The sequence below is a fragment of the Euprymna scolopes genome, chromosome 4 (assembly GCF_053919585.1).
Source record: "Euprymna scolopes isolate OS-2025 chromosome 4, ASM5391958v1, whole genome shotgun sequence".
Lineage (NCBI taxonomy): Eukaryota > Metazoa > Mollusca > Cephalopoda > Sepiida > Sepiolidae > Euprymna > Euprymna scolopes.
Genome location: NC_136485.1, coordinates 89,849,332 through 89,864,422, shown reverse-complemented (window position 1 = coordinate 89,864,422; position 15,091 = coordinate 89,849,332). Strand labels below are relative to the sequence as shown.

Genomic DNA, 15,091 nt, shown 5'->3' with positions numbered 1-15,091 from the left:
TTTTCTGGACAATATAACAAGATTATAAGGTTTCACTTAAAACAAACAAAATAAAAAAATCAACGTGGCTTTTAAAAAAAAGGTTTAAAACTTTGGACTTTACAGGTAAATATGCAAATAACTTTTTTGTTGTTTTAAATTAGCTTATTTTATTTATTGACCTTTTATCTTTAATTTGTGATATATAAATTTGAGGCGAGAAAATTATTTTCATTTTAATAGACATTAATGGGGGGGGGAATTAAAAAAAAAAAAACGCTTGTCTAGAATATTATATTCAGTTTATTGGAAAGAGCATAAAATTTCACATTGAGCCTGAAAATATCGTAAAAATTTAACCAATAGAAAAATTTTGATAGATTTTTAAATGAAAAAAATTGAAAAAAATAACTCGTAAAATTCAATTCATTACGTAGAAAAAATGGCTGCATGAACGCGCACAGACACTTTGTAAACACTGTCTTTTAAAAAATAAAAAATAATATTTCTACTATTTTTTAAACAACTTTAATAGTTTATTTTGGAAGTATATTCCATAAAGAAAATAAACAACCCACTTTAAAAAGAGAAATTACGAGTTTTGTATATTTTTTATTCAGTTTTGTGTTAGGGGTGTTAAAAATTCTGACACGCCTAACACAAAACGTATTTCGCTGTAGGGGATTCACTCGTGTATGTCCACCGTAACTTATTCGAACTGACAAAAAAAAAAAAAAGTTGAAACCATTGTTTCTTTGCTTTTTTTTTTTTTTTTTTTGATCTTAACTCCATTTATCGACTACAAAATCTCGTCCCAATAGTGTAGAAGCACCCAAGGTTTTTGTATTTTTAATGAACGAACATTTGAGCACTATAAATGTGTTTATTTGACGTAAACATTGGACCAGGTGTTAAAAAAGGGTTCTGGTACAGCTTTAAACCAGACAAAGCCGATGCAAAATTATGTAAGCAACTAATAAAGACAATGAAAAAAAACCTGTGTCAATATAATCGCGGCACCGAGAGTATGTGCACAATTAATGTGTAAACATTGAATAAGCAAAATAACAATATGGCTGCCCGTAGACCAAGAAGTTGCTTTGACCTTGCGCTCAAAAACTAAGATTGAGTCAAAACGGAACGATATGACAGGACTTCGGTGAATCTGTTTCGTTCGTATCTTCATGAATTTATATGGAAAGAACAAGTAGAACAAATGAATTTGGCGAAATGTTTGGTATTTTTTTTTTACATTAGGTCCACCTACACAATTTTCCACCTAGACAATTTTCCACCTACACAATTTTCTTTAAAATTACGACTTGGGTAGGTTTTCGACTATGCTGAATACGAAAATCGTATTGAAATTTTGCAGAAATAAGTAGTTATCAAGATATAAAAAGTTGTATTATGCATTGTATTCTTTGGCGGCCATCTTTTTTACACGTGTGCGTGTGCACCATAAACAAATCTACTCATCTATGACTGACACTGCCATCTAACGGAAACACTTTTCTGGGACCCCCCCTCCCCCCACTTCCACTTAACGGAAAAATCCACTTTTCTGAGACTGAGAATCCCCCCCCCCAAAAAAAAAATGGTGCCTGTAAAACTCGTACCCAGAAAACTTGTCCCTTTTTGCTAGGTAGGAAAACTGGTCCCTTATTTATTCCATAAGAGACCAGTTTCTTACCTAGCACCCAGGGACGAGTTTTCTTAAATTCAAAATAATTGGCCATTTTTATACATTCGGTCCAACAGGACAATTTTCTAAATTTTCAAAACCTCATCCCCTCTCCATGTTAAGTATGTGTTATTAAATGTTTCAGGTTCGCAAGAAAATAAAAAGATAAATTAATAAAAGGAGAGAACATTCTAACTCAACACTCACCTTTTAAATTATGACTTTTCGACTTTTATTGGCCAATTTAGGATTTAATCAATTCACATCTCTTCTTGCCTTCTGATTGGAGAAGGGCTTCAGCATCATTAGACTATTTATGTAATAAGTCAGAAAAGTCTTAATGAAAAGTTTTTGTCTGGTTCAGAATCTGTTCCAGTACAAAAAAAAAAAAAAAAAAGGTTAAGTTGAATATTGAAAAATCTCTTCCCTTTCACTAAAAGTTTGAGATAAAATTGAGTTGATTTATTTTTTACTTTTTGTACCAAAAATGGCGTTTGTCAACAATATTTACTTTTCTAACTACTTGCCTATTATTATTCATTTTTAAAAAAATTTTATTTATTTATTTTTTGAGCACTTTAGTTTACATTTAATTTTTCCCTAAAATACAGTGTTAGAGATTTTACAATGGCCACTCTAGTTTCCTACTCAGTTTGAATGTCGACTTTTTGTTCTTTGAGGTAGGATGGATGGATACACACATGCGCACACACACACACACACACACACACACACGTTCCAAAACACAATAAAATTCACTTTTTTGCATTCTTGAAAGGAGATAATAATGAAAAAAAAAAAAAAAAAAAAATTGATGGTTTGCAAAAATTTAATGTTAGTATAAATAAAAACATTTTAAGATGCAAAACATAAGCAAATAGGTAGAAAAGTAACTTTTATTGCCTTTGGTAACAATTATTTGACTATTTGCCCTCCTCTCTTTTCTTTTGTGTTCTGTTGGAAGTTTGATAATTGCCCTAAAATGTTTACTTTAAATGTAAATGTCCACAAGCTTTGAGTTTGAACTAATTTAAAAATGAAACCGAAAAGATCACAGAAAAAACGTCAAATTCACTGTAAAAACGTATTCATTTTAAACTTCATCCATGTTTAAGGTTAACGCAGCCTGAAAATATTTTCTTCCATTTTCAGGTTCCAAACTAAAAGTTGTGTCAACCATGTCTGTTGGCTACGAGCATATCAACTTAGAAGAATGCAAAAAAAGGAAGATCACTGCCTGCAATTTGTCCAAGATCTCGACTGGCTGCGTGTCCGAATTTACTGTGGCACTTGCTTTGACTGTGAGTAGGCGTATTCTTGAAGGTAAGTGAACTATAACCGACGTGAAAACCGTTTTTACTTTAACAAACCTTTTTGTTGTATTGTGTGGGTGGTCTTTGTTTTTTAGGTTGTCAAAATGATTTCTAAGTAAACGAAAGTGGTCATTTGTTAACTTTGTTTAAACTTTTTATAAAATAACTTATTTCTCTCAAATTGCTAAATTTTACTACCTTATTTTTTTTTCATCACTATTTTGCTGGATTTTATTTTTCATCCCCTTCATATTATATTTTGTTTGCCTCCCTTGGAAACTGTAAATTCATTTCGCTATGAAGGCTAAGACTTCAAACAATTCATGATTTAAGTCGAGGACTTTGTAGACTTTTGCTCAAAGAATGAATTTCTTTTGCTTCACATGCACTCAGTGACTTTCTCTTAATTTTGACCGTCTTAGGTGAAACTGATTGGAATTATTTAGGAGAATGGTTTTATGTGCTGCTTTCCTCACATATACACACACATTTGAGAAATTCATCTCAATTTTACATTAGCTACTCTTATCCCTGCAAGTAACTTGTCTATTTAAACAGCTTCTTAGTAAAGCGATTTTAGGATAACATGCAATATAATTGCTAAATAATGCAACACCGATTATAGCCGGCTAACATACTTTCTAACTCCTGGCATGCCGGCTACAAGAAGCATTGACAAGTCGAATCTGTTCCTTTGCTTTTTCTCTCATACTTATATCTCCTCTTTGCATGTACGTTTCTCTGTCTTTTTTTTTTATTACATTTTTCCAATTGCCAATTGTTCTTTTTTAATAATCATTGAAAGTCTTTTTCGGTCTTATTTTAATTGAATTATTGAAATTATTAGTTTTATTTTTTTAAAGAATTATTGAAAACAAATCTTTTAAAACTATTTTGAGTATATGTATTGGATATGTTTTTTTATGCTTGAAATTCTTTTTTTTTTTTTTTTTTTAAAGATTGAAATTTTTTTATGATTGTCATTTTGATTTCAATAATTTTATGTTATTTTGCTTTCAATTTTATTTTTATACTTAAACATTTATGTAAATTCAAATAAATTTTTTTTTATAATTTCATATACATATTTCTTAAAATTTCAACTAAAATAAGCTTAGTAATTGTCTGTATTTTTAAGATGAGGTGTTTTCATTTATTGAGATTGTCGGACTGACTTCCTCATCTAATAAATAAATAAATAAAATAAGCTTATTTTTCAATCTTATTAAAAAGATTGTGTTATTTTTATCTGTATGATTTTACTTTTTATGCTATATTTTTTCCAAAAATGTCCTTTTTCTTCTATTTTATTTCAATAAATCGCTTCACAATAGAAATACTGAAGAACAATAAAAGTGAAGGAACTGATTTTCTTTGTTACCGCTTCAGGTAGCAGCCATGCCGGAAGTTAGGAAGTATGTGAGCTGACTATACCTGCAATAATTATAATTAGAATGTTTTAAATATTCTGAAAATGAATCAAAACCGTCTCATTTCTTATTTGCAAGTCTTTAATTCTTCAGGAATAAAATGAAATGTTTTCAATAAAAATGAATTTGTTAGCTTTGTTCAGTAAACATCTAAAGATATGCAATGGATTGATATCTATCCTATATCTCATAAGATTACCTTTATTCAATTTTAATTTTTTTTATTTTCTTTTGCTCAGGTTCTCAAGCAGTAAAGAATAATGAATGGGGCCCTTGGAAACCAATGTGGATTTTGGGTACAGGTTTTGCCAATCACACAATTGGCATCCTTGGATTTGGAAGAATTGGGTTTGGAGTTGCTCGTCGCATGAAAGCATTTGATGTGAAAAAGATCATTTATAATGATATCGTTGAATCTCCACATGCCAAAGAACTTGACGCAGAATTTGTAGATTTTGATACATTACTGAAAGAAGCAGATTTGATTTGTATCTGTTGCAACTTGACACCCCAAACTCATTTTCTGTTTAACAAAGAAAATTTCAAGAAGATGAAGTCTAATGCCATCTTGGTGAATACAGGCCGTGGTGGCATTATTAACCATGACGATTTGTATGAAGCGTTGGCCAATAAAGAGATCACAGCAGCTGGTCTTGATGTCACCGAGCCAGAACCATTGCCGATGGAACATCCATTACATACATTACCCAACTGTCTGATCACTCCACATATGGGGAGCAACACTTGGATTGCTCGCAATTGCATGTCTCTAAATGCAGCTAAAAATATAATTGACGTCTTTGACAACAAGATTCCTGGAGGAAAAATAAATGCTTAATGCACGTAGAACAAACCTGCATAACTTCTACTTAAACGTCCTGCTTTTTATAATGTAAAACATTTTGACAAACTTGTTTAATTTAAAACTGTACTGAGTTGACTGCTTGATAATAAAAAACAATTTCAATTCTATGAACTGCATCGTCCGAATAAAGAAAAAAAACGTTGATCCTTATTGTTACAGGATTTCTCATTCCATTCTATTTCTAACATATTTGTTAAAAATTGTTTGTTTTATATAAGAAAATGTTAATTTATTCTTCATGTTGATATATCAATTAAATTCTAATAAAGTTCTTCATTAAAACCTGCCAAAATGCTATAAATGCACGCTTGCCCCATTTCTTATACATAATTAGAATCTTGTGCACATCATGTTATAGATGCACACACTGAGTCGTGTGAGTTTGTCACTACGTTGTTCATGTGAAATAAACTCCCAAAGCTTGTTTGCTTGCGTTATTTTAAATTTTGATATTCTTGTCTTTAAGTTTTTATGCTTTCTGCTATAGAACTTAATAGCAAATGAAAGTTTGTATATAATTGTATTAACTTTGTTAATAAATATTTATTTCGATAGTGATTTATTTTTGTTTGTTTTGTTTTGTGGTTGATTTTATTTTTGTAAATTTCTAAATCAGAATGTTATGACAAACATATAGAGGATAAAATGCATGATTTATACAAGAAAAATGTAATAATTTGTGAGAATGTGTTATATCTTGAATAAATGTCAGCATTTCTCTGAATATTATTACGAAAATATTCTGCTCCCAATTAGGAGCCACACAGTTTTTAAAAGGAAGGGAGGAGGGTAAATATTCCAAATACCTCAGCTTTGTATTATAAATGAACGTTATTTTTTTTTTCTTACACTATTTGACTTTTTTAAGCTATTAGTCATTTTAATAGTCCTTAAAACATGTTGGTAAACCAAAAATAAGATTTTTTTTTTTTTTTTCTAATTCAATAGCTTACCTTGGAAGCCTTTCATCATTTTTCTTTCAGAGAACACTTATTCAAATTATTGCTATCATCTTGCATACATGATTTATGCAATAATCAGATTTGCAAATGGGAGGTGAAATTGTAAATGATGGACTTGGTCATTTTTAAAAAAATTTGGCATAGTGCAGAACTCAAATTTACATATGTTAAAGCCTAAAACTGCATTATTTGTTCATTTTCACCAGGATTTGACATCCCCTGGGGCCTTTTGGGGCTAAGTGGGAAGAGGGGATGCAAATGCTGAACTTGGTCATTTTTTTTTTTTATGCCTCTTTCATTGTGCACTCACAAGAGGGGGGGGGCGTGTGCTTCAATTGTTTTTTCTAAGTATCTTCTGAAACTAAAACCTGTATTTGAAATAGTGTTGCAAGAATGTCAATGAAAGAAACTTTTCAAATTAAGTTTTTTCAAGACTTTGCTGTGATGCAGCAATAAGATTTTCCAGTGAAAGGAATTGATTTACAGAAAATCTGAGCTTTGTATCAAGTACACCTGGCCTGAACTAAATTTTATCAAACTGGCTTCAGAAAGAACTTGATCCTTGTTTTTGTAACTTTCAAACCAAAGTGAATTTTATTTGTATAAAAATTATTTTTCAGATGGAGTTATTCACATCATCTTTGGACTATTGTTCTCATTAACACTGATATTACTAGCTGTTTACATTAGAAATTAAGGATTAGAAAAATGCAAACTATAATTAGGGTTAATATAGAAAAGTCAGCTACTGCTTATGTGTGGAATAAGGAATGCTCACTAATTGAGGATAGGATGGTGGAAATAGGCATTAATGGTTGTTCCATCAGTCAACTTAATCAATATGAATTCATTAAAATATCTATTTCACATCATATTCCTATCTGTTTTTTTTTTTTTTTTTAGAATATGGTTAAAACATCGTTAGCAATCTACATAGGCTATTAAGCTAATTAAGGAATGCGTAAAACTTAGGAACATCACGATAGACAATACAGAACTCTGAAAATGTGACAGATGCATGTTCATTCACAATTGAGGCAGAATACAATACAAAAGGAGATTGCCGGTAAATCTCTGAGCAAACAATATTATGATCATGCAGAAGGTCTAATGTGAATGTATATCATTGCAGGTTTGGTTTATTAAGATGCAGCACGGGGCAGTATTTAAGTATTGTGGTATGGCAAGAATCATGAAATAATCTGTAGGCAACAGAGGCAACTGTTACATTCTGGCAAGTAGACAGCAGATTTAAACCAAGCAGATCATATATTCCAGAGGAAACAGGGTTGCAGCAGGGAATATGAAATATGTATCTGATTGTACAACACTAGAGACTCAAAAAACTCCGGCAAACACTAGGCACCCATATTCCAAGTGGGGGCAAATCATTGCTTTGTAAAGCCTAGTCAGTGAATATCATTCATGAGGAATTTGGTAGCTCAAGATATGCAATATGTAAAACTCCTTATTAACCCTATTTGATATATAAGACAAGTAGTTGTTAAACCTGGGATTGCTAGATATTATTACTCCCAGATAGTTATGACATTTCTAAAATGGCATTTGAAACCAAATTCCATGAATATGAACAGGAGAGAACTATCTCGAGAACAATAGCACAACTGCTTTTGAACACCATGCCTCAGTCCCCAACCCACTCAGATGCAAAAAATAATTATTTAAACATGCAGAATGACGTCAAAGAAATTACCCGACTGATGGTATGTAAGCTGAAACATTTGAGCTATAACCGTTTTAATTACCTCTATTTTGCAGTTTGCTCATCAAGTCATCCATCTTTTAAGTGTCAGTTTATTACTCTCACCCTCTGTCGTTCGATTAGCTCCACTTTCATTTTGTACAGTGTTTTATGCACTTGGTTTTATTATTCATGGAAGAAGTTTCAATGGAATAAGACTTGAGGGAAGGATGACCAGTCCTACCCTTTGAAATATCCTGCTTGCCACGAAATATTCAGATGCAGGGACAGGACAACCTGAAAGTTGTCGGATTCTGGACAGACACTGCAAAGATTTTGCGTGAGATAGACCGTGATTGGTTGTATCCAAAAGCAGTTCTCTGCATTTGTCAGCCACTGAAGAGAACTCAGTGGCAGATTGGCTTTGAAGATTCGGTTATAAGATGACAAGAACGTTTTTATTTACTTTCCTTCGACCAGTATGATAGTCACTGCATGTACAAGTTTTATTACCTTTGGGTGGAAAAATAAACTATAAAACAAGATTGGAAGATTGTATTATGTATTCAACACCTGAAGAAGGTCACGGGGTGCAGCAACTGAAACGTGCAAATAACACCCAAAATGAGAATAATTGTCCGATGAATCAAAATAATACAAACATTCACATCTCATCTCAAAAATTCAGAATTGCCAGATTGGAAGACTTCATTATAATCAATAGGGAATATCCTCTCTATATTGCTAAAGTAAATCAAAGTTTTCCTATGCCACTTCAGTCACCAATGGAATATAATCACGGTCCTCTGTAATAATAATATTAAGACATACTATAAAGGTCACGATATAACAGAACATTTCCTATAAAAAACTGTTCTACTAAACAATTAGCTTACGTCCTCAAGCATGTTTCTAGAAAATTTTCACTCAAATTATTCTCATTCAATATTTACTTTATTTAATCCATCCTCCCATACTTTCTCAAACAAATCTTTCAGTCGCTACTATTTTTCAACTGACAGAATCACTGTTTTAATTTTCTATTGTTTAAAAAGTATAGAAAAAACAGTTAATTCAGATTGATTATCAAACACTTAAAAATCGCTCAACTTGGTAAAAAATCGCTCAACAAATTTCTGTCTCATTAAAGTTTACCATTTTATTCACACTGGCATTTACTTATTTTTACAAATATGTCTTTATCACTACGATGGCAAACTTTGAAGGTCATGTCTGAACCATCTTCAACAGCAGCATAAATTATTTTTCATCTTCCATGTTTGAGAAAATAACAGGTTATGTTTATGTTAACACTAAACTATAAAATAACAGTCTTCCTAGATTCAAATATATTTATGAAATTAAAACTCTTCCAACAAATAATATAAACATTTTATTTAAAACATTAATCATATTTGGCACAAAACGACTTTGGTTCCATAGAAATACATAAATAGCCAGTGTCAGTTCACTACTGATAAATTTTAAATCAAAAATTTTCCACCGTTTCTTTATTCATTTTGTTTTATCGCTTTCTGCAATAACACCCAATATTCTACTTCTTTGGGATTCTTAACACCATATACTTTCATTTCTTCCTTCAGGACAAAACTATGTTATGGTTAAGACCATGCTCTGTCTCAGTCTAGAAGGATCAATCTTCAGGATTAATTTAGTAACTGATTTTAATTGATCAGTACAAACAATTGCACAGCTGCAAAGGAATTTGAAATTTTTAAGATATGCAACTGCGACTTTTTTTTTCATATAAAGTCTATTAAATAAAGAATGTTCACATCTCACATTAATAAAACGAATGTGATGACTACTTTTATGGAAAATAATTTTCAATTTGGGTTTACATAAGACTTTCAACATTTTTTTTTATTTTATAAACTTTGTTACATAAGAAAACATTTGCAGTTTACTTTAATAAAATTTAAATTCTTTCTCTGTATAAAAAGTATAATTGCTCAAAGTTGCACTGGTTTTAGTATCCCAAATTCTCTATCGACAAAAGACAAATCACTTTGTCAACATGAGTTATTTTCTAAGCACATTCCTCTACAACAGCACTTTTCAAAGAAAACATCAAAACAAACCAAAAGATGCCTTCCTAAGTTTTAACATCCAGAGTAAGAATTTCCTTTTTGAGGCAATGCTAGAACACAGATAGCAAGTTACAAATATAAATATCAAACTCACAGCTGGAAAGAGGGAAACAGTTAGAAAAAAAAAGTAATTTAAAGGAAATGTAGAAAAAAATGTAGGACATTATATTTATTTTCTTAATTTAACTGACTTTGATAAGAAACAAGTGAATTGACAATCTAATATCAGTTCAATCGATTACATTTTTCTAGTAAAAATTATATTTAGAACCAAAAAAGATAGACTTAATTTTTTTTATTGAAAAATCATTTTTAGTTTGTATTTTTTGAAATTTTTTTATTAACTAAAATTTTTTAACAGTTTTGATATTTATGCTATGCAAAATATCAAATCTTATATCAGATTTTCTTGTCAGATTGCCGATTTAGATTTAAGAAAAAAAAAATTGGCTTTTATCCATTACTCCATTTTAAAACATATGCAATAGTTATGATATTTGCAAAGAAAATAAGGCGAAAATATTATAAATAAATTTTGACAAAGAAAATTTTTTTTCAAATTTAAATAAGAGCATCCACAGTGGAGGGAGGGTCAAAATTTATTTTTCATGGACTCAACGGAGCATCATAAATATATTGTAAATAAAACTCCATATTAAATCACATGCTACATAATTTATCCTGTTTGTCTTCTGAAGAACTCTGCTGGTCACTACAGATTGAGACACATCTTATTCAGTGGCAGTTCATGGTAGGCTTATATTAGTTTCTGTGAGATATGTTGACTCAATTATTTGATTATTTTCTTTAGACTAGATCCAATCTCTCTCTCTTGAATCATTGCTATCCAATGAGAGAATGCACTCTTCTATTTCTGGAAGCTAAGAAAGACTCATTCTTTATGCAACAAAATTTAAGGCCTTTTCTTTTTCCTTGGTACTCAAGCTATTGAATACTCCACTCACTTCTGATCACAGTCATATGAGACGATGAGAATAGTATGCTCTTTATAACCTGATGCTGTTCTCAACAAATCTCTCCTGTAGTTGCCCCACCAGGCCCCCAGAATGAGCACATTCTTACATTAAGCTCAACTTTATGTCACACCCAGCCCTCGTAATGAAGCAAATAAATGAGAATTCTCTTTAGTGTTCTCTTGTTTTCTTTGAAAAATGGCTTAAATTAGTAAAAACATTACAATGAATACAAATTTGAAAACCAAATTTATTTTCTAATTGTAAATATACTCTGTTGGATATATATGTAAATTAATTCTGCCTGAGTTTGTGTGTGTTGGTATGTGTGTGCATGTAAGGAAAATAATTATAGTCTAGTCAGTTGAGAGGCAAACAGGACATGACTGTTTAAAATTTGAATTGGATCCGGATTTGGGATTGAAAAGACAAATTCCAATGAGAAAAGTGTTTTTTTTCTTTTGACATGTTTTCTTTACTTTAACAAATAAAAACAAAGAAAATAAAAAGAATGATTTTCTTTGTTAAAGTTGTACATAGAAAACAATCTTCATATTGTTGATGATTTGTTTTGTCTTTGTTATTTCTTTAACACATACACAGATAGCTGTAATTAGCAAATCAAATGTTTGTCTGAACATGCTATTAGTTGTTAGTAGTTAAATATATACTGAAGAAAACTCATCGAATACAACCTTGAAAATGAAGGCAAGTACCAAACAACAAGCTTAGGAATATTTTCACACAATAGGTTATCAAGATTTCAAAAGAAGCCAATCAGATTAGGCAGATTATTGGCACTTCCATGGATAAAGTAGGATTCAAATTATAGCATTCCTTATTTCTCTCTCTCTCTCTCTCACACTCACTCACACACACACACACACACACACACACACACACACACACATTTCCAGTCATAAAAAAACATTTCAGAAACCTTTGCTAACTGTGCATAATATTTTGACTTTTGGTCAGATTGAAAAATAAATAATTCCCATAAGTTTTATATTTCTGAAGGAGGAAAAATGCTTTTTCACAAGAAAAAACTAACAAAAAAACAACAGGAATATTTATAAAATCAGTTTATTGTTTCTTAATAAAATAGTATTCAATAAAAACAAAACCTTTAAAATATTACATAAACATGGCTTCCTTATCAATAAATAGAAAATATTTGGCTTTTATTACAATAAAAATTTAATGTTATTCAATTTCAATAAAACTTTAATTTATCTTTTTAGAATTGCAAATAATCAAATTATTTAATTTTTTTCACTTTTGATAAGTTCAGCATATTGAAATGACTAATTTCCGATTACAGAAAACAAAAAGTTTCAAACAAACAACAAAGATATAATACATAAAACGTTGAATTTAGAACCAAATACACAGAAAGCTTATTAATTTTGTTCAATTCCTTGAGATCTCTAGCTGAAACCTATTTGTTACAATATTAGCATTCAAACGTTGACCCCACCGCCTCCCTTTATATGTTGTTTGTATCTGCCTGCAAATTATTTTTAGATGATTAAACTTATAAACTTGAAATTTTGTAGGAATGATTCTTTACCTATGTAGATTATCCTAAAGGTGGTATATTGTTTTCTTATAAAAACGTTTGCATACTGAAATATTTTTAGTCTCTGGTCTTAATGAGATTTTAAACCAGAAGTGGAAGACACATGATTACATAAATTCCAAAACTGTATGAAATTTTGATGATTCGAAGACGCCTTTGACACCACAAAATAATTTTTAAATTCATAACTTCAGTTATGTAATCTTTATTTTTATATACTTTTTATCATAGCAATATATGTATTCGTTGCTTTGGCATATCTTGATGTGTTGCATTCATGAAGGTTTTTCCATTCTTAGAAGTGAGAATAGATTATATTGCGGCAGGTTCTTGTTTTTTATGTTATGTGAATAAACAACCTTGCTAAAATATAAAAAAAGGTTTTATTTCTCATTCTTGGTGATTTCAAATTACAATAGTATTTCCTCAATCTGGACTCTCACCTCTTAGGACTTACTAGGAAAGTTCATGGGTGCTTCCTTATTAAAAACTCATATTTCAAATAAATTTTCTAAAAAGTGATACCTTAAACACTAATTCATATTTATGATCTAAAGTAATTTTTTTATTGAAAATGTTAAAGCAGAACATTTTATTAAAAAAAATTTATTCAATGGAAATTCAGAAAATTTTAATTCATCTAAAATTAAACAATCACATTTATTTCAGAAAATAGTTACATTTTATTTCATGAGAGAAGTTTTCTTATATATGTCAATTCCATATAAGAGAAAAAAAAATGAAAAGAATGGATTCAAAACTGAGTTTTTTTTTCTTTCTGTGGACAAATTTCTCTGAATGGCAGAATTCAGTTTTGATGCTTCACATTGTTTCTTCTTTAGTGCCTTTTTACAAAATATTCAATGAAAGACCAACAGTTTTCTGCATAGTTTTGCGATAAAATTAAAATAGAGTCTTAAAAAACAAATAGTTGAATTATGATTATAAAAATTATGTTAAATATAGACAAATGTTTTTTTTTTTTTTTTTTTTTTTTAATTTTTAGTAAAAATTTAAATTTATAAAAAAAATACCATAAAAATAGATTTTTATAGCTTTTCTTAACTGTAAATTGAATCAAATTTACTTTTTCTCTCTAAACATTTAATATTTATGTTTTGGACTGCAAATGAGATGGTTCAAAGGCCATCGGCAGTAGTTCAGATACTTTAACTTTCTTGTATGTAAGGTCAGAACAGGTCATATATACATCCCAGTCATTACCAAACTGAAAATGTAGAAAGATGAAAAAGGCATTAAGTCAACATTTGGCAGCAATCAAAACAAAACTGGAAAATGAAAAAATGCACAGAACTATTTTTATATATTAGCTTCGAGGGAGAACTTTATAGAAAAAGAAAGGTATAGTAATTGTTATCCCCTTTCCCAAGGAAAAGAAATATTTTAACTCTGGAGGCCTTGTTAGTTTTAGATTTGGTTTTGTTTCCTAACTTAAAATACTGTTTAAAAAATATATAGAGTTGTGTTTAACAATATATTTTTAAAATCAACCATAAAATGTTACTGTGTTTGACGATCAGTGTTAACATTGCAGCACAGAGGATCAGGTACTAGTGTGATTGAAAGAGTTACAAGTGAATGGAGTTCAGGGGATTTCTAAATACTGTCATACTACATATGCCAGTATGTAAAACAGGCATTAAACTGATTATGATGATGATCATCATCATATTCCATGCAACTGTTTATTTTAACTTAGGATGATGTCAAGTTTGAATGGCAACAAACCTCTCCAGATTTTCAACACTCTCAAATTTGCATTCTTGCAACAGTAGTTTACCATTGAGTTGATAATGGCCATTGGTTTTTCTCGATAATTTTCATGACAATAAGTCTTCTCAGGATTCCAGTAGTCTTGGTGCTCTTTCAGTGGAGGTCTGGTACTTCTCTAGCTTTTCAGTCTTTATCCTGTCAGATTTTTCATAACGATTTTCTGTGGCATCAACCAAAGCTGGTGACACTGTTTAGGTGGAGGGGGAGGTCAAATTATCATTATTAATTATCACCATCATCAACTGCTTACACATATTACTGCTAGAATCAAATAAAAAATCTTATTTGCATGCCAACCATACCCCCATCCCAAATCTAAAATCAACAAATATTAACACTCTATATTTCTAGCTAAATCAGAACAAAATCTTTATGCAACACAGATTTGTTAATACAATTTCTAATTTATTAGAAGATTACATACAAAACAGTAAAAATTAAATAACATTTAAAAATATTTTTGATAATCCTTAAATTTGTTTATAAAAGTAATTCAAAGACAACAATACTTGTAGATTTATTTTGCAAAATTTGGTTAGCTTGGTTTTAAGAAGAATTAATTATTGAGAGTCAAATTACGGGTACTTTTGTGATATTTGCGACAAATCGATTATTCAATGGTTTGGGGTACAACTGTTAATCACTTGACTTTACACTTATTCTTAATAGATGTGACTAAAATACACTCCTAAGTA

General features: G+C 30.2%; 2 protein-coding genes across 3 annotated transcripts in view; one reads left to right on the top strand and one right to left on the bottom strand.

Moving 5' to 3' along the window:
• Window positions 1-5,829, top strand: part of LOC145268817 (glyoxylate reductase/hydroxypyruvate reductase-like) — a 106,026-nt gene extending 100,197 nt beyond the window's left edge. For both annotated transcript variants that reach the window (XM_080124464.1, XM_080124456.1), the window contains 2 exons: window positions 2,816-2,986; window positions 4,646-5,829. In XM_080124464.1, the coding sequence (XP_079980590.1) occupies window positions 2,816-2,986; window positions 4,646-5,244 (770 nt within the window). In that variant the 3' untranslated portion in view covers window positions 5,245-5,829. The remainder of the gene's footprint in view (window positions 1-2,815; window positions 2,987-4,645) is intronic.
• A 6,258-nt stretch (window positions 5,830-12,087) lies between these two features.
• Window positions 12,088-15,091, bottom strand: part of LOC145268790 (cytidine deaminase-like) — a 68,843-nt gene continuing 65,839 nt past the window's right edge. Inside the window, exon 5 of the mRNA XM_080124408.1 lies at window positions 12,088-13,830. Within this exon, the coding sequence (XP_079980534.1) occupies window positions 13,714-13,830 (117 nt within the window). The 3' untranslated portion in view covers window positions 12,088-13,713. The remainder of the gene's footprint in view (window positions 13,831-15,091) is intronic.